This window comes from Marmota monax, unplaced genomic scaffold (assembly GCF_021218885.2).
Source record: "Marmota monax isolate L192 unplaced genomic scaffold, Marmota_monax_Labrador192_F-V1.1 WCK01_AAM20220418_F8-fsc00001, whole genome shotgun sequence".
Classification (NCBI taxonomy): Eukaryota; Metazoa; Chordata; class Mammalia; order Rodentia; family Sciuridae; genus Marmota; species Marmota monax.
In genome coordinates, this window is record NW_026693777.1 from 53,531,144 (window position 1) to 53,558,367 (window position 27,224).

General features: G+C 33.9%; 1 protein-coding gene across 6 annotated transcripts in view; it reads right to left on the reverse strand.

Moving 5' to 3' along the window:
- Positions 1–3,727: 3,727 nt before the first annotated feature.
- The window catches only part of Atosa (atos homolog A), a 141,734-nt gene continuing 118,237 nt past the window's right edge, over positions 3,728–27,224 (reverse strand). For 5 of the 6 annotated variants that reach the window (XM_058584809.1, XM_046460906.2, XM_046460903.2 and 2 more), the window contains 6 exons: positions 24,096–24,175; positions 23,118–23,226; positions 15,355–15,513; positions 9,816–9,884; positions 7,251–7,450; positions 3,728–4,302 (listed from right to left, as the gene is read on the reverse strand). In XM_058584809.1, the coding sequence (XP_058440792.1) occupies positions 4,149–4,302; positions 7,251–7,450; positions 9,816–9,884; positions 15,355–15,513; positions 23,118–23,226; positions 24,096–24,175 (771 nt within the window). In that variant the 3' untranslated portion in view covers positions 3,728–4,148. Of the gene's footprint in view, positions 4,303–7,250; positions 7,451–9,720; positions 9,885–15,354; positions 15,514–23,117; positions 23,227–24,095; positions 24,176–27,224 lie in introns of those variants that run through there. The other variant, XR_006855377.2, reaches the window with a different exon arrangement.

Sequence of the window (27,224 nt, forward strand, 5' to 3'; positions counted from 1 at the left end):
ATATCACTCTCCTGAGATATAATCTAGTAATATAAATTTTTAATAGAAATACAGAATGTATGGTAGTATGAATGTATGGCCTGAGACTAAAGAATTGTAGAAAAATAACCAGGTTGAGAGAACACCAGAGTAGGTGGAGAACAGATAGGGGCTGGGTGACTATACCTCACAGAGGAAAATTATGGGCAAAAAATGGCCCCAAGAAGAAGGTACTCTCATACATTGTCAGTGGGACTGCAAATTGGTACAACCACTCTGGAAAGCAGTATGGAGATGCCTTAGAAAACTTGGAATGGAACCACCATTTGACCAAGCTATCCCACTCCTTGGCATATACCCAAAGAATGGATTTAAAATCAGCATACTATAGTGCAAAGCCACATCAATATCCATAGCAGCTCAATTTACAATAGCTAAGCTAATAGGAACAAACCTAGGTGCCCTTCAACAAATTAGTGGATAAAGAAAATGTGCTACATACACATAGTAGAATATTACTCAGCCATAAAGAAGAACGAAATTATGTCATTTGCCAGCAAATGGATGCAACTGGAGACTATCATGCTAAGTGAAGTAAGCCAATCCCAGAAAACCAAAGGCCAATTCTTTTCTCAGATATGCAAATGCTGACTCACAATAGTTGGGAGGGTGGGGCTGGGGGGTGGGAAGTAGAGGTTCACTGGATTAGCACAAGTGGAAATGGGGGGATGGGAATGGGAAGACAGTAGAATGAATTGGACATAACTTTCCTGTATTCATATATGAATTCATACCAGTATAACTCCACATCATTTACAACCACAAGAGCGGGAAGTTATACTCCATGTATGTGTATGTCAAAATACATTCTGTCATGTATGACTAAAAAGTTTTTTTTTTTTTAAATGAGCCCAAGAAGTAAAGGGACAAAATGTCAACACATGCTTCCTTTCTACAAACTTACCAGGAAGAGCATAAGATATGCCCAGATGTTCATCCAATGATATGACTTGGATATTATTTGAGTGTATCCCCCAAGGCTTGATGTGTTGAAATTTAATGCCCTTGCCAGGTAGTATGAAGGTGGAAACTTACTCCAAATATGGTAGAGATGGGGTCTTTGAGAGGTGATTAAGATTAAAGTTATGAGGGTACAGCCCCCAGGATTGAATCCCAGTGGCTTTATATGAGTGAGAACAGAAGAGATATATATAAACATGCACACACACACACTCCCTGTGCTTGTTGTGTATACCAGGACTCTGCTAACAGAAGAATATCACCAGATGTAGCCCCTTGACCTTGCACGTTTAGTACTGTAAGCCAAAAATAAACTGTTCTTTGTAACTTACCCACACAATGGCATTGTGTTATTAGCAACAGAAAATAGACTAATGCAATCAAATTGTCTAAAAATGTTCAGAAAGGTTGGGAAACTAGATAGAATTCGGGCAAGACTGCATGGTATTTTACCCCCAAAGATACCTACACAAATAGTACTAATTTTGAGGTAAACATCACTGGAGAAATAAAGAAGCAATAATATGATCAAGATTGACTTTTTCTAAATATACAAGAAATCTAGATATATTTATTGAAATATTTATTTTAAGAATTATAGCTGGGGATGGCAAATTCCTAAAATCCCAGCTACTTGGGAGGCTAAGACAGGAGACTTGTGTTTGAGGTCAGCCTGGGCAATGTACTAAAGCCTGTCTTTAAAAACAAAACAAACAGACAAACACAGACTAGAAAGATTATAAGAACTATATATTGCCTAGTAAAGAAAAAAGAAAGAAGAACTACAATGGCTAGCAAATGCACAAAACATGTTCAACATCTTTAGCAATTAGAGAAATGCAAACAAAATACTACACTGAGATTTCAGCATGAAGTATGCATACCTATATGTTTACAGCAGCATAATTCACAATAGCCAAACTAGGGAACCAGCCTAGGTGTCCATTGATGGATGAATGGATAAGGAAAATGTGGTATGTATACACAATGGAATTTTATTCATCCTTAAAGAAAAAAAATCTTGTCATTTGCAAGAAAATGGATGGAACTTGAGAGAGCATTGTTAGGCAAAATAAGCCAAACTCAAAAATCAAGTATCAGGCTGGGGCTGTAGCTCCGTGGTAGAGTGCCTGCCTAGTATGCATGAGGCACTGGGTTTCACCCTCAGCATCACATAAACCTAAATAAAGGTATTGTCTATCTACAACTAAAAAAATATTTTTTTAAAAAAGTCAAGTGTCATGTGTTTTATCTCATATATGGAAGCTAGAGAGGAAAAGGAAAAAGAAAACTATATGTGTGTGTGGGTTGGGAGGAGGTATCTTAAGAAAAGCAAAGGGATACCAGTAGAGAAAAGGGACCAGGGGATGGGGGAAGGGGAAATATTGGGGAACAATATTGGCCAAATTTATATGTGAATGTACAGATATGTAACAACAAATCCCACTATTGTGTAAAATTATAATGAACCAATAAAAATGTGGAAAAAGAATGAGAACATAGAATTTGAGAACATTAATGTCACTTTCACCCCATTTTTTCAATCACACGCACCTTGCTAGTAAGGTTAAGGAATTTCTGGAGCCAATTCCATCAGATACCATTAAAGCTTAGACTGCAATCAAGTCTTTGGCTCCTAGTCCCATGTTCTTTGTATATAGTCTGAAGATAAAAACAACAAATCTTCATAAATTTGTACCACTGAAATTATTTAAGTTTTATGGAATGAAGTAGCCTTTCCTTTTTAACTGATATTTTAAAAGAAACTTATAAAAGGCTTCTTTTTGCTTTTTCCACAGTCTATAACTACATATTCATTACCTACTCAGATTTTCTGAAGTATTCTGTCTAGTACCTGAATCTCAAAGTAAACAAGTTTCCTCCCTACCAATTCCAGACTTCTTACCAGATTCTAGACTCTCCTGGTCTTTTAGGTCTGACCTACTTGAGTCTGTATTTTATAATCTGCAGTCATAGATTTCTGTTAGCACTTCCAGTATTTTTGCCTTATTATCTAATCTGTTGTCATCCATTGTCCCTCCAAAAATATCTAGAAACACTTTGTTTTTTTCTAAGAGTGTGAGAAGATTTATGATGCTCTCAGTCAAGTTTCTGTGCTTGGTGGTGTTTCCAGTTGCCAACAGCCTTCTGTTATGACCCTAAACAAGGAAATGATAAATTGGGACAAGACTCAAGACATATTCCTTGCTTCTCTGAAAGGCAGATTTAGAGACAGGATGGAAATTGATGGCTAATTCACCCAATCACATAAATGTCTCATGTAAAAATAAAAGCCAAATACACGTTTTTAGGGTTTTTTTTTTTTGCATATATTTACAATATAAATACTAAATTTGTTTTCAAAGTACATATTAACAATTTGAAAAAATTATCTAGCCTGGGAGAGCAATTTAATGTAAAGCCTCTATAGTATACTGATTAAGGAAAAATAGAACCGTTTGGGGGATAAGGAATATGAATGGGCATGATGATCTGAACTTGCAAGGGGAATGGGAAGCAGCTTAATTAATCCTCACTGCACTGCCAACACAGCATGTTACAGGACTACTAAGTGAGACAAGCAACCTGGATGGGGTATTGTAAAAACTCAACTTGAGAGATATAAAAAGTACACATGCTTGCATAGTGCATTAATCTTAAAGAAGCTCAACATTTCATTCTCATTTTCAATAGTTTAAATGAATAGCACTTAAAACATCACACAAAATTAAAGACTTGTGCATATATTTCAGATTTCAACATTAATGTCAAAAATACATAGTATGATTTTACATAGGATTTGTGCTACTTTAGAACACTAGAGACAAACATCACTTGAGCATTAAGGAAAACATTAAATATTAAATAACTGAGAAATAAAATGTGTAAACACTAATCTAACTGGGGATTTTGCTATTGCAACATGTCCAATGAAGTGGTTTCAACAGTACAAAAAAGATTAGGACATGAGTGTTTCCAGTCTACTTGGAATATAGATCTCATTTTCAGGAATTCTTTAATAAAAACTGGTCCAGGATAATAGGAAAGGATACACTCTCCTGATTGTTAATTTGGTACACACCATTTTATGCTACTAATTACTTTCAAACTTGGATACCGAGCGTATATTTAAAATATATCACTCCTTATCAACATCTTGGTGAAAACTGAGGGTTTGTTGGCGATTCAGTGTAAGATTTGAGTTCATATGCAGCACCGCTGTCAACCTCCATTGACTTTCTAGAGAACAGGAGCCGTACATCTCTATGGAGGTAGATCTTTCCAGATTTAGAACTCTGGAACCTAAACAAATAAATAAAAGATAAGTCATTTCAGGGAATGAGTCTTTAAAACAAATAAACTTGTATAATTAAAATTTGAAAGTAGGAAAAATTTATTTTGCTACTATACTACATTAACACTAACTCTTTCAAATAATATTTAAGTGCCTCTACCTCCTGAACACTCTGTATTCCTTTTCTCTCTGACAATGCCCAAGGTGCTCATTCCTATGAGTCTGGGTTTCAAAAACAATCTTACTTTTCCTCCATGATTTCACAGCACATGAACCTTTCCTCATTTACAGTGTTAAGTTTCAGTTTATATGAGCTAATTATAATACTTTGGGCTTTTTAGTTCTAGCATCTTCTAGCAACATAGACAAGTCATACACGTCAGCCTCCCATGATTTGGTACAGATCAAAATAGATTCCACACTTGAAAATACTCAAATTTTCAAAATAATCCCAATTATAGGAGTTAAGGAAGAATTCCTATAATTAGTAATAGTCAGCTAAATAAACCTAACCATCATCAAAAGTCAACAAGTGACATGAAAATGGCTATTGAAACTGGATTTGAAACTGTTTCTACCCCCTGCTACTGCTGTCTGTCGCATAGTAAAAAGGGCTGTAGTATTAAACTTACTCAGCAGACAGACCAATACACCCCGTAGTGCTAATTTTTCTTTGTTTCCCCTCAGCCTAGAAGAAATACCCTCTGCAGATTTTAAACTGGTGGAAAGATCTGGTGCTCAGATGTGTATGTCAAAGCATATTTATGACTGGCTCACACATTTCTTCTCTCTGAAGTCTTTCACCTTCCCTATCTGAAATAGAACACGGTAAGCTTTGGAAAGTATACCATTTTTTTCCCAAGTAGATTTCTATATAGCATTTAAAGTATCTGGCCATTGTGTGGGGATTATAAAAGAATAGGCAGTTGATTTTTATTCTGGCAAATGTTACTTACATGTGGATAAGGTTGTTAAACTTTGAGAGTGGGCTATACCAGCTTAATGGTAGAGTACTTGCCCAGAATACCTGAGGCCCTGAGTTTAATTCCTGTAGCACCATAAACAAAACAAAAACCCGTAAGAGGAATGGTGTCATATGGAAGTTCATTCAAAGTTAATCTTTTCTAGGTTGGGCTGGGAGATATTCTTACAGTCTGCTACTTTTTAACATTTATCTTTGTAAAAAAGTTTCCAAGTCTGTTTTTGGTAGATTTTTCATTCCCATAATGTATGTAACATTTCCTATGAGATTCATATCAGGCAGAATCAGGCTGGGTTTAAATACATTGTGCTGGTTCAAAGTGTCTTTTGGAGGCAGAACAACAGGCAGAGATGAGAGAACCAATTAAGCAGTGTTTTGAGGGGCAACAATTACTAGAATTTTCAAGCATGGTACTTAGTTGCATGTACAGCTCACTCCTTATTCACCCCAGGTCACCAATGCAAGGCCGATATATACATTTAAAGATAGCTAGTGTTCACTACCTGTTACAGAATAAAGAAGCCCTCTGCTTGAACCCAGGAAGAAACGTGACTCATGATGAATAGAGCTCCTTATAATAAGGAATAAGTGTATGATGAATGTCATGGACATGTCTGAAAGCTTTTAGGAACCAGAAAACTGTGAGAAACAGAATTATGGGGAACAGGCTATTGAGCCCTCTCTTAATCAACTGATTTTGTTCATGATCCAGAACTACATTAGGATTTCAGGGACACCCTTGGATGATGGCAACTTGAAACAGAAGGGGAAAAAAAATGGGTTCTCACAACCTAGAATTATGAGTCGGGTAATAAAAGTTATAAGAAATTTCTTTTTCCTTTCTTTTTTTTTTGTATTTGGGGTTGAACTCAGACCCCAGCTTTTTTTCCTAAGACAGTCTTGCTAAGTTGCCCAGGCTAACCTCAAACTTGTGATTCTCCTGAGTCGTGCCCCACCAGGAAAATATATTTTTGATGGAATCATTAGAATATTCAACTCTATGACAGCAAAGATTTTGTCACTCCTGTTTCCCTAGCATCTAGAAGTATTCCTGGCACACAAACAGGTGTCAAAGAAGTGAATGAGTGAATTAAGTATAAGAACTTCCCTAACTAATACAGTAGCTTCTAGCCACATGTGGCTATTGAGCACCTGCAATGTGGCTAATTTACAAACTGAGTTGTGCTTTGAGTGTAAAATATATTCTTGATTCTAAGGATTTAGTAAAACAAAGGAATGTAAAATATCTCAATTTTTATATCAATTATATATTCAAATGATAACATTTGGATATGTTAGATTAAATAAAGTATATATTAATTTTACCTGTTTCTTACTATTTTTTAATGTGGCTACTGAAAAATATAGAACTGTATAAATAGCTAATATTATATTTCTATAGAACAGCACTGGTTTAAAAAATGTGTTTCACTGCCTCACATATATTTGAATTTTTCTTGGCAAAATATTTCACATTTGGGCTGGGGCTGTAGCTCAGTGGTATAGAGCACTTGCCTGGCATGTGTGAGGCACTGGGTTCAATCCTCAGTACCACATAAAAATAAATAAATAAATAAAAGGTATTGTGTCCACCTACAACTAAAATATTTTTTTAAAAATTTCACATTAAGGGGCTGGGGATGTGGCTCAAGTGGTAGCGCGCTCGCCTGGCATGCGTGCGGCCCGGGTTCGATCCTCAGCACCACATACAAACAAAGATGTTGTGTCCACCGAAAAATAAATAAATAAATATTTAAAAAAAAAAAAAATTTCACATTAAACAGCTATAAATGAAAAGATCCCTAATTTCAATAAGTAATAACTGCAGGGCTGTATGCCATGTACTTTCTACATCTTGATAATCATCAAGAGTTCCCATGCTAAGCAAAGTCTAAGGAATACAATTTAAAAAAAAAGCTAAAAAAGTTTAGAAGTATCTTAAAGTAACATTTTTATATAAATTTTAAACATTACCTCAAATGTATGAGGTAGCGTAATAACCGTTCTTCTGTATGTCGGATGTTCTCTTTATTAATACTTCTCTTCATGTCTTGTTTAACAGGTACAGAAAAAGTTCTTTGTCGTAGGAATGTCTGATGATTGGCTGGCATATCTCGCAAGTCATATATCACAACAAACATCTTCACCACAGTCTTATTAGGATTAAATAAGGTCTGAAGAAACAATATAAAAATTATTCTTTTAAAACAGTGATTTGTTGATATAATTCAGAATTATTATCCAATAATTAAATAGGCTTTTAAATAATAATTTAATCCCCATTGGATATAATTCAGTTTCAGGGACAAAAGTCATAAACTTTTGAAAATTTACAAAAAAATAGTTCTTTCAAAGGTTCAATTTAATTTTTTATTTCACAATAACATAAATTCCTGTAATAAAATTTTTAGTTACAAATTTCATATTAGTAATAAACATTATATAACTTATCCTTGTTCATATTTTCAGATAGTTCCACTAGCTTACGAAAAATATGCCCTTATTGGCTTAAAATATTATAATTCTTTTATTTCAAACTTAGCTTTTCTGTAGAGTATCAAAAGCAAAATTCACAAGGTGGAATTTTAATTTTTCTCACATTTTAATGGTGAGTAAATTGAATTTTTAAAATAAAACATACAAGTTCAATAAAATCAGAATTTTTGATATCTTAGGTATCTATAGTTATTGTAAAATTAAAAAGAAATGCTCAAAGGGGAGACTTTTCTATTTGAAAATTTTTTCATATTTAGAAAATAAAGCTCATTATTATTAGATCCAAAATAGGCTAAATAATACTTTAGGTATTCACACTTGGACTCATTTCAAAATTTGCAGTGACACTAGGCACTTTTTTTTTTTTTTTGCCTTAATGGGATTGAACCCAGGGGCACTCTACCTCTGAGCTACATCCCCAGCCCTTAAATTTAAAATTGTATTTTGAAACAGGATCTTGCTAAGTTGCCCAAGTTGGAGTCAAACTTGGAATCTTCCTGCCTTAGTCTCCTGAGTCACTGATTACAGGCATCAGTTACCGCCCCCAGCTAGGTTTTTTTTTTTTAATCTTCAATATTATTATAGAAAACAATATGGATCCTTTGTGAAGACTGAAATTATTCAATTGGTACTTGACTATTAATAATTGAAAAGAATGTCATTTTTAAAAGTAATAGTTTTTAAACAAAACCCCAACTGCTGATCTGACTTTAACCAAATTACCAACACATCAATAGGTAACTTGGTGCCCATGCTTTCAGAAGCTCATCCGTGGCACTGGACATCACTCACTGAATCAAAATGAGAAATATATCAATATTATGATCCAAATTTTGCAATCTAGTGAGTCTTAAGATTAAGGCTAATACATTTAACATCCATAAAATCTAGCAAGTCAGGAATTCAAACCATGATTATACATTATTGAACCAAGTAAGGAATGAAAGACATATCCAAATTTCATCTCTAAAATTAACCACTAATGTTGGCCATCTCCAAAATAAAAGGTAAATATATTGCCTCTGGGTTAATGATTCATTGTTATGACAGCTGACAGCCAGATTTCCAGTGACCCACACTTTCTCAGAGGCAAGTGAACAGAAGATTATTACTCCTTTAGTTCAAGAAATCCATTTCACATAAAGTGACCCTGTAATATGTAGTGATTCTTTCTTAGAAAACACATATAATGCAAAGTACTATGTTTCACTCCTGTGAGATATGAAATCAACAAACATACAGAGTCCTTGCAATTTTGGAACAATGGTGATAAGTAACAGTGACAGAACACTGAATACATTGAGGCCAAAGGTCACAAAAAGCTCTTTTGGTCTATACCAGATCTTGAGTGCAAGGAACCAGCCTCCATTAAACATATTACTCTGCAAACTTCATAAAAGACTTGAGGGCTTGAAGGAATATCCTGGATCAGGCTTGGAGATCAAACTCAACTGCACACTGGCCTTGAAATCACATTATGCTTCTGAGAACCCTAGACCAGAATAATAAAAAAACTGTTCTGGGCTAGACGGTCTCTTCTGAGCCAAAACATGATTACCACCCAGACTAAAGGAATGATGCTTTCTCTGCCCTGACATTTGCAGACTTAACATTTATTTCCACTTGGAGTGTTCATTTTATTAGACTGATCAATGTTATAAGTCATTACGGAAGGGAAAATATGATTTTGTTTCCCAAGTTTTCCTGCCAAAACAATACAATATTTGGAGCCTCCTTTTAAATAGGTCAATCTCAATATGGCTTATCACATTAAATAGAAGGCAAAGGTAATGTTAAGTTCTAATTATTTGAAAATAGCTCTACTTAAGTTATGCATTCACCTTGATTAGCTTATTAATGCTTTCCTTTTGGGGAGGTCCCCAAATGGGTCATTCCTGGGGCAGAGCACGGAAACTCCAAACAAAGCTGCAGCCCCACTGTTACTTACCAAAGTTGTTGCAGCAGCAGTAGCAGGAGAAAGGGCTAAGTTCTATATGTATGTGAGAGAATGATTATTGCAATTGTAGGCTATAAAACACATACCACTTGTATTGTTCCTGAAGGAGGTACTCGATAACCCCTTTTACCAAGGGACTCTAAAGTAATCACACCCTTGAAATAAAAGAAGACAAATTGAGTACAAACTCATGCATATTTATATAAAAGACTAAAATAAAAATAACATATCATGTAATTGTTAAATTTCAGAATTCCATTTCTATGAAGAAATACTCAAATTGAATTAGCAGTGATACATTCTAAGAGTAATAAAACAGTGATGTTTCCACTCCTAAACAATTTTCTGTTCTTCTGAGGCTGCTGCAATAAATAATATATAACATCAATGGCCACTGTGCTGAAAATTTCCACTGAAGTATAAGATTAAGATGTTTCCTAAACAAAATGGAAGGATTATTCCCATGTATAGTGAAGAGTGGTCATGAAGAAGCAAACAATTTATTGATTTTAGGGCATGTAAAAAGTAATGAGTGTGGAAGGATCTAAGCCTTGGCCCAAAAATGAAGTAATTATTCTTTATTCAGGGAATTAAGTTACATATCTGGATTTCTGACTACAGACAAGGTAAAAAAATAAAATTAATAAAAAGGAAGAAAAAGAAAAAGAGCATAAGAAAGAGCGTTTGGGAGTCTGTGGTTCCTGACTGATAATCTACAGGAGAAGAGATGTTCAAGGCAAAAAGTAGAAAATGAAGGTTTAATCAGCAACCTTCAAGACTTTTTTCTACATAAAAGCTATACAACTCCATTTTCTAAGGATTAAATATTTCTTGTTTCCAAGAATTAAATGTCATGTTGTATCTTACTTAATTTGATCTTAAGGAATTGCTTTTATTAAGGAATCTAATAATTCAAATTGATTATAAATCAGAACACAATGGATTGAAGACCTAAGAGCTAAGATTTGAGTCAAGGATAAATACAGCTAAATTGGGTCATTTCATTAAAATAATCCAAAAGAGGGAGCTGGGGTTATAGCCTCGCACATGTGAGGCGCTAGGTTCGATCCTCAGCACCACATTAAATAAATAAATAAATAAAATAATCCAAAAGAGGATATCAGGAGACCTCTAGGTTAATCTGGTACTCAAAGAATGGTCCTCAAAATATCATCAGTATCACTAGTGAACTTGTTAGAAACGCAGAATGACTTCTCAGATCTACCAAATCAAATCTGCATTTCAACAAAATTTCCCAGATAATACCTTCTATGCATTACAATTTGAGAAGCACTGCTCTAGTATGTGGAATTGTTTTTCTAAGAAGCCCAAACAATGGGGGAAAATGCAAATTTAAGTAAGTTCAAATTGAATGTGTAAAAGCTTCTCAATAACCAGGGTAACCAAAGGACTACAGGTGGTGATTATGATGATTAATTCTTAGGTAGCTTTAAGTAATGAATGCTGATTTGTTCATTTTAACTATTATTGAGTAGTGGAGGTAGTTAAATAGAATTAATGCTCAACATTTCATCATTCTATCGTTATATATTGTACATGCCAAAATATGCCAACCTTATATAAAAGTAAATATAAAACAGAAATGACCTATTAGGTGACAACTCTTGGGTTTGGAAGCTAGACTAGTGTTGGGAGATAAAAATGAGTGGGAAAAAGGAGAAGGGAGGACCAGATTTTGACATATAAATCCCTTAACTCCAAGTACATATTAATATTGGGAAATAGGTACTGAAAAGGCATACATGAGTCTTGACAAATCCAATTTATCACAGTCATTAAAGTACAAAAACAGAATATCATCAGACTGCATCATTAACCAAAAACAGCAGTGATGCTTTAACAATTTCTCACTCAAAATATTCTACATGTTTAGTGAGGTACTATGCATTCCACTTCTCATAAAAAATGCTATGACATATAATACCCTTCTTCTTTCTAGTTCAAGAAAGAAAAAGTAAAATATACCCAAAATAACAGCTCCTTTTTTCCTCTTTTATGGTACTTGAGTCTGAACCCTTGGGCATTTTACAACAGAGCTATATCCCCAGACCTTTTTTTTTTTTTTTCTTTCCAATTTTAAGATAGGATCTTGCTAAATTGCTGAGGCTGTCCTCAAACTTCTGATTCTCCTGCCTCAGCCTCATGAGTTGCTAGACTATAGATATGGGCCACTGAATTTGAAAATAATAGTTACTTTTAACATTACATTGCTACATGGAATACATTAGTATTCTTCACCATTCTTCACTCCCCATAAACACATAAAGGAAAACAGGTAAGGCAAAAACTACTAATATTCCTATGCTTATTTCTTTTAATATATATAATTCTGATAGTTTTTAGAATAATAGTAAATAATCAATTTATAAAGAAAGACCACATATTTTTGAAAAACTTTTTTAAGTTTAGAGCAACATTATTTTTTCAGTACTGGGGATTGAACCCATGGATATTTTGCCACTGAGCTATATTGTCCAAGCATTTTTCTTTTTCTTAAATTTTAATTTCAAGACAGGGTCTTGCTAAATTGCTGAGGCTGGCCTTGAACTTGTGATCCTCTTGCCTCTACTTCCAGAGTAGCTAGGTTACAGGCATGCTCCACCATGCTCAGCCAGGGGGACACTTTTGTAGTTCAGTTGTAAAGAGCCCCTGGGTTCAATTCCCGGTACAAAGAAAGCAGGGGTTGGGGGGGGGTGGGGGGGGTGAGAATATAAAGATAAGCTAACGCTAAATTTCAGTCAAAATCTTACACAAAACTTTCTCAAATTATTGTGGAATAGAGAACATGCAAAAATAAGTGGAAAACAGAGAGGTGTGCTTTGATTTGGTCAGATTTGAAAGGAAATCATACATGTCTCTGTCAATATGATAATAATGCAAGTAATATTCTAAATTGCCAATGGCACACCTATATTCGATTATTTCTGCCTAGTTTCACCATACAATAGATTCTAAACAGCTAAGTGTTGTCATGTAGCACTTGGAGATTATTTTTACCACTGACTCCCAATTAGAGAGAGAGATTATATGGCTTTGAGTTAATCTTTAAGGAATTCTTTAATGAAAAGCCCTATATCAGCTCTATACCACAAAAAATTTCTATGTTAACATTTTACCTTTATGAGTCATTTGTAAAATTTATGATGAGAGGTAACAAAGTTATTAGAATAATAAATAGGAGAATTGTGTCTCAGTTCTGATGGTCTATGAGATGTGTTATCTTTTTTTTTTTTTTTTCCTTTTTTGACCCAGGGGCACTTTACCATTGAGCTGCACCCTGAGACCATTTTATCTTTCATTCTGATACAAAATAAAGTTGCTAAGTTGCCCAGGCTGGCATGGAAATTATGATCCTTGTGCCTTAGTCTCCAGAGTAGCTGGGATTACAGGCATGTACCACCATGCTCAGCTGATATATAAGACATAATCAGTCCTTTGAACTGACTAAACTACTAAAATATAAATAATATTCCCTGAAGAAAAACATTAGTTTTATTAATTTACGGTAGGAAAGATTTGTGGTCTAAGGTTTGCAAGGGGCTCATTCCTAATAATAATGACCTAGGAAAAAAATATAGTAGATAGTTGATTAAAGATTATTATCAGAGAGAAGGAAGTCAGGGATTTGTAAAAGGATAACTTAATTCACTAACCTTATTTGTACCCTTCTTTATAAAAAAATCTGCAATTATATGTATTTCTGCAATTAGATGTATTTCTGTACTTTCTGGAGACACAGTGACAAAAACCTTTTATCTACTACTAATCATTCATTTTTAATATATTAAACAAGGTCAAGGATTAATGCTATTTTCTATTTTTTTTTTTTGGTACCAGGATTGAATCCAAGGGTGCTTAACAAGAGTACCACAGCCCCAGCCCTTCTTATTTTTTATTTTGAGACAGGGTCTCCCAAATTGCTCGGGTCCTTGCAAATTTTGCTAAGGCTGACTTTGAACTTGTAATCTTCCTGCCTCAGTCTCCTGAACCTCTGGGGTTACAGGTAGCACCTGGCAATGCTATTTTGCTTTTTAAAAGTATAGTTCAAATTATCTCTTGCTTATGAATTTTGCTCAAAGATATTTACTTGAGCTGATTTTTAGTCATTTCAGCCTTTTATCTTGTTTCTAAGCCATCCTAATGGCCATCAGGAATTCTATTTACTAATGACCTTATCTTTCTAGTCTCTATCACTATATACAGAATATGTAAAATGATGAGATTTCTTGATGTCCTGGTAAAGCAAAATGGACATCTTTCGAGCTAAATTTTATATTGTAAGCATTCCAGTATGAGAAGCATTCATTATGGTGTAAAACTTGCCTCAGTGATACTTTCCATTTTATTTACTGTCCAAAATTAACAGCTATTTTCCCAGAACGATCATGGAAAAGTGTGTATATCTTTCTATGGTAAATAAATAATAGGTGGTACATATGTGATAATTTGGCAGGTCTGTGAAGAGGGGACAGTGTCTCTCCTTTTGATAACAACTAATATTGTAAATTCTAATGCGTTAAGACCTCCAAGAGTAAATATTATTGGGAAAAGAAAACAGAACTATGAGTTTTCTATTAAAGTATGAAACACTGATCAGATTCTTGACTAAAAGGTTCTACCTTCAGGATGAAGTAAACCTAAGCAACTTTCCTTGAACAGTGTCAATAATAAGTCAGCTATATAAAAAGTATAACTTTCTTTCCTCTCTGTGGTTTCTCAATTATGTATAAGTTACTTTTTATAGCTTTTAATAATAAAAACATTATTACCAATGTTCTTGAAAACTTTAAAGGTGGGAGAGAGGAAGCAACTGGGCCAAATGGTAAGTTAGAAAGTTCAAGTGGCAATACCAGAGATGTACAGTTCCACATCTATAGTAATTTACATTTCTCAGAGTAAGACTTAACATGAAAACCCTTTTGACTCATTTGACTCCATATTTTATATCATCACTGTAAACTTTTTACAGATTTCCACTGTTAGCCACTTCTCCCTCTTTGTATTTTAAAAAAAGGACTAATACACACTCCAGGATTCAGAATCCTTTATGAAGTTTACCCACAACCCACTGGAATAAGAAGTAGGAAAGACAAAATCATAGGATTGAAGGCTCAAGACTGTGCTCTAATTCTCCTTAGCTCTCATGTTCTCCACTAAGACATTAGCATAAGTGAGAAATGGCTAGTATTTCACAGAACCCTAGGATCAGAAAAGAATAACTAAAGACAAAGCAAATAGGGGAAAGGGAAGTGAAAGGGCCTCATAGAGGCCTTAGGTCACCAGATCCTTACCTAAACTCTACTGAGATAAAGACCACACAGGAAGGCAATCCTTTTGGAAATAGAATACAGAGTAAGCACTTGAGAATTTGTGTAGAATTAACAAAATGAAACTGTAGTGTCACTAATCAATAAATCACACAGAACAGACGATTAGCACCATTCTCAAATGTAAAAGAGGTTAACTGCTTTTTGAGGTAGTTAGTATGAATTCAGCCTCTAATTTTTTCTTAGGAAATATTTAATTGTACTGCATTGAAACAATTAAAGGTATAAGTTAAGTTTGTTGATAATGGCATAAAAAGACAATTTAAAATATACTTGCCATATAAGGAGAAGGAGCATTATCATCTGAAACACTGTAGAATGACACTTCAACTGGAAGAGTCAAATGTGTGGGGCAAAAAATACCACTTGCCCCTACCTCAGCAGTAAAGCCATCAACTATGCCAAGAGGGTCTAAACGATAGTTTAACACAGATTCCTGGAAGACAAAATAATTTGGTAAAAAAATTAGAAAGGTTAGCATACTGATTTCATTTTTTATTTAAAGAAATATATTACATTACCATTCATTCTAGCAGTAGAAAAGTGATTGCTATCCATGCCATGTTCTTTATCAGACTTGAAATGAGCCTCATCTCCCATCAATCTTCTACCATCCTATACAACTGGTTCTCCTCTCACTATTCCAACCAATGCTGAACTCCATTACTTATACCTAACTGTGTAATGTTATTTTTATAGCTATAAGTAAAAAAATGTGCTCTATCAGAGAAGGTATTTATCTATTACATTGTTTATAGTACTAAGAAGAGAGGAGTGCTTGGAAACTTAAAAGATAACATGATGTGTTTTATCAAAAGATGAAGCCAAGCACTTAGAATTTTAATTGAGAAATATTGCTTCTTTTAAAAATAGTTTTTGTATTTTATTTTTTAATTTAAAGAACAGTAAGTGTGGGACTGGGGCTGTAGCTCAGTGGCAGAGTGCTTGCCTAGCATGTGTGAGGCACTGGGTTTGAGCCTTAGCACCACATAAAATAAATAAAATAAAAACATTATGTCTATCTACAACTACAAAAAAAATTTAAAAAAAGAACAGTAAGTGTGTTTTAGAAATAAACTTAAAATTACAGAAATACATTTCTTTCAAGCTTGGTTGCTAAAATAACTTCTTTTTTTTCTTTAAAACAAGTTAGTGGTTATCTTTTCAGGTATATGAAACATTTTAAAATTTTCACAAGCTTTATTGAATATACACGCATTAACACATATATCCATGCATCATGATATGTGATAAAATAATTATTTAATTATTTAAATAATTAATCCTGCAAATCCTCATGAATCCAACAGTCTATGTAGTCTAAATTGGAAACAGTTGACACATCAGAAATTCTAAAGTCTCAGGCTGGGGTTGTGGCTCAATGGCAGAGTATTTGCCTCCCACAAGTGAGGCACTGGGTTCGATCCTCAGCACCACATAAAAATAAATAAAGAGAAATGCAAATCAAAATTACTTTAAGATATCATCTCACTCCAGTCATAATGGCAGCTATTATGAAGACAACAACAATAAGTATTGGCAAGGATGTGGGGAAAAAGGTACACTCATACATTGCTGGTGTAGCCAATTGGTGTAGCCAATTTGGAAAGCAGTATGGAGATTTCTTGGAATTCTGGGAATGGAAACACCATTTGACCCAGCTATCCTTCTCCCCGGTCTGTAACCCAAAGGACTTAAAAACAACATACTACAGGGACACAGCCACATCAATGTTTACAGCAGCACAATTCACAATAGCTAAACTGTGGAGCCAATCTAGATGCCCTTCAGTGGATGAATGAATTAAAAAAATGGATTTTTTTACTCAGCAATGAAAGAGAATAAAATTATGGCATTTGCAGGTAAGTGGATGGTGCTGGAGAAGATAATGCTAAGTGAAGTTAGCCAATCCCCAGAAAACAAATGCCGAATGTTTTCTCTGATATAAGGAGGCTGATTCATAGTGGGGAGGGAGGGGGAGCATGGGAGGAATAGATGAATTTTAGATAGGGCAGAGGGGTGGGAGGGAAAGGGAGGGAGTAATGGGTTAGCAAGGATGGTGGAATGTGATAGACATCATCATCCAAAGTACATGTATGAAGACGCAAATTGGTGTCGTCATACTTTGTATACAAGCAGAGATATGAAAAATTGTGCTGTATATGTGTAATAAGAATTGTAATGCATTCTACTGTCATTTATTTATTTTTAAAAAAATAAATTTAAAAAGTAAATAAAATAATGACATTGTGTCTATGTATAATTAAAAATATTTTTTTAAAAAAAGAAAGAAAAGAAATTCTAAAGTTTCCTGGTCAAAAAGATAAGACTAACAAATCTGTGCCAAAACTGAATTTCTATATCTTCCTCCTTCTCTGTAATCAAACAATATCTTGTTGATTTTACCTCTCAGTTTCAAGGCCTCATCTCTTTTTTTCTGCTCCAGTACACTAGATCAGAACCTTACCACCTTTGCACTAAAATGCAACATCTTCTAGTCAGTCTTTCCATCTCTAGTGTACCACTACTCAAATTGTTGCACAGAGCCCCTGTGCTTCAGTTCCAACTGAAGTATGGGGTATTGGGGATTGACCTAGGGCTGTGCTCTACCAGTAATACAACCTCCAGCCCTGCCATGGTCTTTTATTAATTTTGCATGTGTACCTCTACATATTTAATTTTCTCTATCTGGAATTTCTTGTTATTCCCCACTACCCAAACAAATTTACTTGGCAAATTCCTACTCTTGTAACCAAGCTCAAGTGACAGTTCCTCATTAAAGCTGTCCCCAAAACCTTTAACAGAAATAGTAGATACACAAATACTGAGGAAACTTCTAATATAGTGCTAATTGCTTGGGATTTTAAATTACTTACATGTCTTTCTTCTTTAATAGTTGTTATAAAGCAGGAACTTTATCATTTAGCTTTGTATTTCTAACAGTATGACACACAGTAGGTACTCAACAAATCCTTCTTTCTTTTATAAAAAAATATTTATTTTTTAGTTGTAGTTGGACACAATGCCTTTATTTATTTCTTTTTATGTGGTGCTGAGGATCGAATCAAGGGCCTCTCACATGCTAGGCAAGTGCTTTACAAATGAGCCACAACCCCAGCCCCTTAACAAATGTTTCTTAAATAAGAAAACTATTCTAAAGATGGATAGAATTGTTATAGGAAGGGCACATATAAAAATGTTTATAGATAAAACAAATGACACATATTAGTTGCTAACTTTCTGGATAATTCAAATTTTGTGAATTTAATATACTAGCATATAGTACATTCCAGGTCCTACTTGGTACAATATGACAATGAAAGGAAATAGAAGACATACAGATTACCAACTAACAAAATTTTTCCTGCTTATAGATCACATGACTCTTTATACAGAAAACCCTAAAGAATCTTTATAAAAAACCTACAGAGATTAGTGAGTTGAGAAAGGCAATAGGTGATACACACACAAACACAGTTATATTTCAATATAATTAATTACCAAATTGAAATTAATTTTTTTTGGGGGGGTACGGGGGATTGAACTCAGGGGCACTTGACCACTAAGCCACATCCCCAGCCCTATTCTTTATTTTTATTTATGTACAGAGTCTCACTGAGTTGCTTAGCACTTCGCCATTGTTGAGGCTGGCTGTGAACTTCAGGTCATACTATCTCAGCCTCCTGAGCTACTGGGATTACAGGCATGCACCACTGTGCCTGGCCTTGAAATTAATTTTTAAGTATACTTTACAATATCTCTAAAAAACAGTATACACTTAAGTATACATCTACAAAAAATGTCCAAAATATGTAGGCTGAAAAATATAAAACACGGACTTAAAAAAATTCAAGACTATCTTATTTGGTATGGATTTCATGGATCAAAACATTTAATATTCTTAAGATGTCAGTATTCTCCATAATTGATCTATATCAATTCATCCTATACAAAAATATTAGATGGCCGTTTAGTAGTAAAAGTTAAGCTCATTCTAAAATTTACATTAATAGATAAAGGAACTAGAATAGTTAAAGCAATTATTATTAATATTATTTTATTTATTTATTATTTTGGTATAAGGGATTGAACCCAGGGATGATTTACTACTGAGTTACATTCCCAGCCCTTTTTATTTCTTACTTTGAGATATGGTCTCACAAAATTGATTAGGGTCTAACTAAACATTGAGCCTGGCCTTGAACTTGAGACCCTTCTGCCTTGGCCTCTCAAGTCATCGAGATTACAGATGTGTGCCACCATGCCCAACTTAGTTAAAGCAATTTTGAGAAAAAAAAAAGTTAGGACTCATACATGTTTTCAAGATTAGAAAATTTGACATCCATATGCATAAAAATAAATTTTGACTACACACCTCATATGACCTACAAAATTCAATTCTAGATGAAAACATAAAAGAAAATCTATATGACCATAGGTTAGGGCACTGGTTTTCAAGCATGGGATACTTGGCAATATTTGGAGACATTTTTGGTTGCTACAATATGGGGGTGGTAGTGGGATGGATCCAGTAGAGGCCAAAGATTTTGCTAAATATTCTACAGTGGTCAGAAAAGCTCCCTCTAACAAAGAAATATTATGAATGCCAAAGTTAAAAAGGCTTGGGCTAGGCAAAGATTGTTTTAGATAGAGTAAAGGCAATATACAGTAAAAAATATTCATAAATTAGACAAAAAAAAATATTTTTCTCTTAAGATACTGTTACAAAAATAAATGTAAAGCCACACTTCATATTTGGAGACAATACTTGGAAAACCTATGTGCTTACATGCAAATAAACACAGGAAAAGAGGGTCACCATGATTAATCACTAGGGAAATAGAATTAAAACTACAATAATTATTATTTTTAAATTTTAAATATTTTTTAGTTGTTGATGGACCTTTATTTATTTTTTTTATTTATTTATACGTGGTGCTGAGAATCGAACCAAGTGCCTCATGCATGCTAGGCAAGTGCGCTACCACTGAGCCACAACCCCAGCCCAAACTACAATAATTAAAAAGACTGACCAGTATAAACTTTGGGATAGATGTGGAAGCACTAAGACTCTTGTATACTAATAGTGCTACTTAAAATGGTAAAACTTTCCGGAGCAGTGTGTACCTGTAATCCCAGCAACTCAGGAGGCTGAGGCAAGGGGCTATAAATTGGAGGACAAGCTTGGCAACTAAGTAAGACCCTGTCACAAAATAAAAAATAAAAAGGGCAGGGGGTGTAATTCAGTGGTAGAGTGGCCCTGGGTTTAATCCCCAATACTTAAAAAAAAAAAAAAAAAAGACAAAAGTATAGTCACTTTGGAAAACAGTTTGTAAGTTTCTTAAAAAGTTAACCATATATATATACACCTTTAATACTAACCAGATATTCCATTTCCAGGTAGTTACCCAAATGAAATGAAACCTTATGTTCACAAAAAATTTATGCACAAATATTCATAGCAGCTTTATTTGTAATACGTAAAAACCGAATACAACCCAATTTCCAGAATTAGGTAAATGAATTAATGAACTGTAATCCATACAATGGCAATCAAAGGAATGAACTTTTTTAAAGTTAGGACAACAGGGATAATCTCAAAATAATGGTGTATAAAAGAAGACTCCAAACCTTTTCCCAAGAGTAAATATGGTATGACTCCATTTATAAACAATTCTAGAAAAATACAAGCTATTTTATTGTGACAGAGGGTACTTTATTTTCAACTTCTCTATAAATTTAAATAATATTCTCTACTTTAATAGGATTTTTTAGATCATAGGTTTTAAATAAATTTTAAATAAAAGTTAATGATCTATTCTTAAAAATTTATTAGAGAACATTTATCTTATTATATATTATAATAGGATTTTTGAGATCAAATGGTTAAAATTTTAAGATTAAATGGTTTTTTAGATTAAATAGTTCTTGTATGGGAAAAACAATCCATTTTCAGTGGTTGTTGGTATTATGTTGAACTGAACTGATGGAAGAAGATAATCACATGACAGATGAGTTGAATGAATATAATGAGGTTTTGCAATAGAAAACTCTTAATGGTAGCAAGAAAAGGTGACTAATTAGAAAAAGAAATAAAGGACACCCCTGCATTTGGGTGTTATTCTGGGTCAATGTGTTCACAGACTCCATTTAAGGCCTCACATATAATGTGAAAATACCCAAATTCCCCTCAACAACATTACAGGAATTAAGATTTTGTCCTGCTTCATAAAACAAGACCAATGTGAAAGTTAAGAATTCAAGACTATTCCCCAATACACCTTTCTTATTGACATAGAGTATCTAATTCACTAAGTAAATATCTTCTATAACTTACTGAAGAGAGTATCAATTTTATTGTAAAGAGAACACATATGGGTTAGCAGTCTCAGAACTTCCCTGTATTTTGTCCCCTGAGTCACATGAACAAAATGTATGCATATTTACATAAGTAGAATCCTCTGAAAACAACAATGTATAGATCTTTTAACCATCTTCCCTGTTCTAAAGTTTTTATATATCAGACTGCTTTCTACTCCCTCATAAACATTTTTGTCTTATAAAGGTTGAAGAGCACCTGACTCTCACAATGGTCTAAGCAATCTTAACTCTAAGACAAAGAGGAATAGAGTTCAGCATCTCTGGACTAATTGTTTGAAAATGACATGGAAAATAGATAATTTAACACAAAAATATCTTTTTTTAAAATTTCCACTAAAACTTTGAAAAATAGTCTCAACATTAAAATAATTATAAAGCACAATGGTCACAAAATGTACCACAACTCTGGTAAAGCTATTTAATTAAAAATACAAAATAGAAATTTTTTTCCCTAAAAAAATTCACCAATTAAAATCACTTTTAAAATGGCATTTTTAAGTTCATGTTTAATGTTTAGGTGATTTCTAATTAAAGGCAGAAAGCCAGGCTTTGTGGCACACCTAGCTACTTGAGAGGCTAAGACAGGAGCCAGCTTTGGCAACTCAGCAAGACTTTGAAAGGTTGAGGATGTAGCTCAGTGGCACTGTACTTGCCTAGCATACCTTGGAGTTCAATCCTCAAAACTGAAGACAAAAACAAAACAAACAAACAAACAAAAAAACCCCCAAAATCCATGAATAGATAAACTCATGATATTATGACATACTTTTTTTTTTTTTAAATATTTATTTTTTAGTTTTCGGCGGACACAACATCTTTGTTTGTATGTGGTGCTGAGGATCGAACCCGGGCCGCACACATACCAGGCGAGCGCGCTACCGCTTGAGCCACATCCCCAGCCCCTGATATTATGACATACTTGATCCCAAGTTTAAATATTCATATTATATAAGGAAGTAAATATATTAGAAATCTTTAGCCTTTTGATCTTTCACAAATTCTATTATTTTATAATTAAGAAATAGATTTAGATTTACAGAAAAGTTACAAATAAAATACAGAGAACCATTTGATTTTGTTAATTAATCTCCTTGATCATAAAGGGGTTGTTATCAGCCATCATCACATTTCCTGGGGTTGAGGTTATAGCTCAGTTGGTAGAGTACCTGCCATGCATGCACAAGGCCCTGGTACCACAAACAAAAAAAGAATAAACATTTCCTGGGTAGCAGAACCTTTTTTTTTTTTGAACAGGATCTCACTATGTTGCCCGGGCTGGTCAAATGATCCTCCTGCCTCAGCCTCCTGGATTGCTGGATCTATAGGCATGCTACACCATGCCTGGCTAACAAAGCCACATTTTCAGAGAAGATGTGGTAAACTCTTCTCTTGGCTAAAGTAACAGACACCTCTGTTTAACCTGATTTCACCAAAGTCCTTTACCTCCTCTACCAGTTACCCAATTCTAAGATGTCACTGTAGACAATTCTTCCAACTTCTTTTCTCACGAAAACAAAACATAATTAAAAAGGTGACTTCAAGGTTTTAGAAAAATATAGCTGATTTTTTTTTCCTTTTTGTTAAGAAAGTTAAAAACATAAATGCTATCCTGGACCCAAGTTTAAAAAACTTCAACGCTTTAGTTTCAAAACACATTACCTCAAAATTTCCTAGAAGACTAAGACTTGTTATAGGTGGAGCACTAGAACTCAAAAAAGGTTTTTCATGAATATCTGGATCATCTTCAATGTTTAAACATGGCCGAGTACTAAACAAAAAACAAATCAATAAAAGAATACATTAAAAACAATCTTTTCTAATTTACTTTTTACAAAATTAAATTAGGAGAATCTGAACAATTTTACTCAAACCACCATAATAATAAAATTAATGTCATCAAATTTTAAAACATAAAATTTACAGTTTAAAATTTCAGATTAGATTTCATATCTGTTATAATATTTAATATTATACAGGATATCCATATATCTGATAAAAGATGGAGATATGTATATGTATCTTAATCATGCTAAAGGTTTCCAGGTGGAATTTATGACATCATATAGTGGCAGCTACCAGAAATATTAAATAATTTAGATTTCTATATCAATCTTTATTTTTAGCTGAAAATAAAAATACAAAGGCAAAATTATGTGACCAAAGGATATAATCAGAATGCTGTGGATGTGGGTCAGTGGTAGAGCATTTGCTGAGAGAGAGAGAGAGGAGAGAGAGAGAGAGGGGAGGGAGGGAGGGAGGGAGGGGGGGAGGGAGAGAGAGAGAGAGAGAGAGGGAGGGAGGGAGAGAAAAGAAAAGAATAGAATCTGAATATTACTTGCCAACATGGAAAAAACTGCTAGGGCTTTCTTTTTTGCAAAGGAATAAAAAGTAGAGTTTAATGATCAGAGATATATAAATGTAGCTAAATGTTAAAATCTCTGTGCTTATTATGACTGTTGCTACTCATTGTCTCAATTTCCTTCTGATTTATCCTTAATAACTGTGTATGAATAGTATTATATTGAAAGTAAGATTTCTATTACAATTTGACTTTTACACTTAATATTATTTATTGTGCAAGATCAGAATTGTGTGAAGTTCTGCTTCATGTACACAAAGAAATCTTAAAATAAATACCTTCTAGATGATAAGCTTTTCAGATGCAATAATGAAGAATCCAGATCAAAACAACCCGATTGTGTCTTTCTTTGAGGAACCTAAGGTCAAAATAATCATTTGTAATATCAAAAGACTAATTTTTTCTTGAATTGAGAAAATGACTTTCAAATGAAAGCTACACTTATCTTTAAAATAATAAGATTTATCTCATACCAGTTTACTTCAAATAATATTATGTATTACATATTCTTCTTTGCCCATCCCAATCACTACAACATTCCCAAGTAGTCTAAAGCTTTACAGAAAATAGGTTTGGAAAATAATACCATGGATTTCCAAACACTGTGTATACCAGATTACAGTGACAAACCACCACTTACTCAAAATATCCTAAAAATAAAATACCCAGATATAAATTTATTTTGTGGGAAGGTACCAGAGATTGTATTAGGGATTGAACTCAGGGGCACTCAACTACTGAGCCACATTCCCAGCCCTATTTTGTATTTTATTTAGAAACAGGGTCTCACTGTGTTGCTTAATGTCTCGCTTTTGCTGAGGCTGGCTTTGAACTTGAGATCCTCCTGTCTCAGCCTCCCATGCAGCTGGGATTACAGGTGTGCACCACCTCACCTGGCTCCAGATATAAATTAAGGATAAAATATACAACGTGAAAATTAGATTTGATGGGCTGAGGTTGTGGCTCACCGGTAGAGCACTCGCCTAGCATGTGTGAGGCCCTGGGTTCAATCCTCAGCAACACAGAAAATAAATAAATAAATAAAGATGATATTGTGTCCAACTAAAAAATAAATATTAAAAAATGTTAGATTTGAGGGCTGGGGTTGTAGCTCAGTGGTAGAGCGCTTGCCTCTCACGTGAGAGACCCTGGGTTCGATCCTCAGCACCACATAAAAATAAATAAACAAAATAAAGATATTGTGCCAATGTATAACTAAAAAAATATTTTAAAAAAGTTAGATTTGATTCTTGAATATTAAACGTGTAAAGTATCTGATTCACTGGTCCAATTGGCATTAAAATATCTACATATTAAAATTTTTCAGAGTGGTACAAGGGTACCATGCTATTTATTTTAGTCAGAACTTATTTGTAAAATTTTCAATCTAAACTCTCATGATTTCTGGAATGTTCTCTATCTTCATTTCTTCTAATATTGGGTTTTATTATTTCATCTAGTCTTTCTTTTAGAACATCTGCTAGACTTATATTGAACACATCAATCTACCTTCTGTGGCTCTTTAGATTTTATCATTTATTTCCCTTTTTGTACTTCCTTCTAGGTGCTATGTATGTACTCAGTTGCTAAATTTCTATTCAGCTAATCTATTATTTTATCCATCCAAATTCAATATTTTTTATATCTATAATTTCTATTCAGTTATTTTTTAAAAGCATGTGTTCTTTCATCTTAATTCCCTATCTTTGCCTTCATTTAGCACTTAGAGCATTTAAACAGAATTATTTTTAATTCCCTTTCAGGCTACTCTGATGACAGGATTCCTATATGTGAATTCTTACATTTCTTGTTCCTACTAATGATTTTTTAAAGGTGCTTTGTAATTTTTTCCTCTCTGAGATCATTATCAACAAGGGGTAATTTTTTAAAGAAAATCAGTCCTTAGTGCCCTATAGATGTGGGATGGTTTGCTTCCTCCACTGGTTCACAATTTGGATTTCATGGATTCAGATTTAGTTTTCATGGCTATTTCTTAGCTAGACATGTCTAAATATCATTGTGGGGTTTCTGAATTTATGCTACCTATAAGTGCTTTAGGATTTAGGTCTAATTTCTTCTGGGGGTTTCTTTTTCTCACTCCACATATCCTTGGAATATTTTGAGTAAAGAGGTGAATTACAATTTTTTTTTCTCATTTAATAGAAAGCCAGGCCTTCCCTGGCTTTAATGAAGAGTTTAGTTTTTTCCAGCTATGACTGATGCAGACTTGCATCCTTGACTCCTAGCCTAGTAGGAGCATTATACCATACCTTCACTCTGCATTAGATTCAGATTTCCCAGAGGACTACAATTTTCCCCAAGTTTGTACTTGGGGACTTATTTTTCTTATTCTTATACTACATTATGTATTTAGAAGTTGTTGTATTTTATCCAAGACTTCTATGTTTGAAAGGAAGAAGAGTTTTCCTGTATTTATTTCAGTCCAATATATTGACCAAAGTCTTGTCTTACCTCATGTTTAACTGAGATGGCAGCCATATCAACTAATTACAGAGTACTTACTATGTACCAAGAATCATTCTAATTATCATCATAATACTAAGGTAGGTTCTATTTCCCCTATTTAGAGATGAAAACCTGAAGGTCTCAGAGATTTTTTCCTTACCTAATGTTACAAAACTATGGTGAAGTCATTGTGACTCCAAAGAGATGTTTTAAACCATTGCACTCAAATCTATAAACCTATATGTAAGCACAGAGTAGGGATATTTATATGTCTCACAATAAGACAACTAAATTCATGAGTTTAAAATCAAAGACAGGTATCAATTTATTTATTTATTTTTAAGTTTTGGGGGAACACAACATCTTTGTACGTGGTGCTGAGGATCGAACCCGGGCCGCACGCATGCCAGGCAAGCGCGCTATCACTTGAGCCACATCCCCAGCCCCGACAGGTATCAACTTAGTTCCCAGATGAACACATTCATCAATTCAGTACTTACTGAGATATAAAAACTTTTTTTTTGGTACTGGCAATTGAACCCAGAGGTGATTTACATTCTCAGCCCTTTTTATTATTTTTTTTAAATTTTGAGACAGGGTTTCTCTAAGTTGCTGAGGACCTCACTAAATTGAGGCTGACCTCAAACTTGCAGTTAACCTACCTCAGCTTCCTGAGTCACCGAGATTATAGGCACCATACCCAGCTACAAAGGCTATTATATAAAGTCCCCTAGACATCAGGGGGCTTTTTTGGCATTAATAACAATAAAAATATTGTTATTTTATGAAAATTTTAAAGAATTTTATGAAAATTTTTAATTCTAATACAATAAATATAATTTTTATTTATTTTTAGTGTTTTCCCCCCATATTATCACCTGGGTGTTATTGTGCTGTCAAATAATAAAATGTTTTACAACTGAAAATTTATTTCAAAAGCA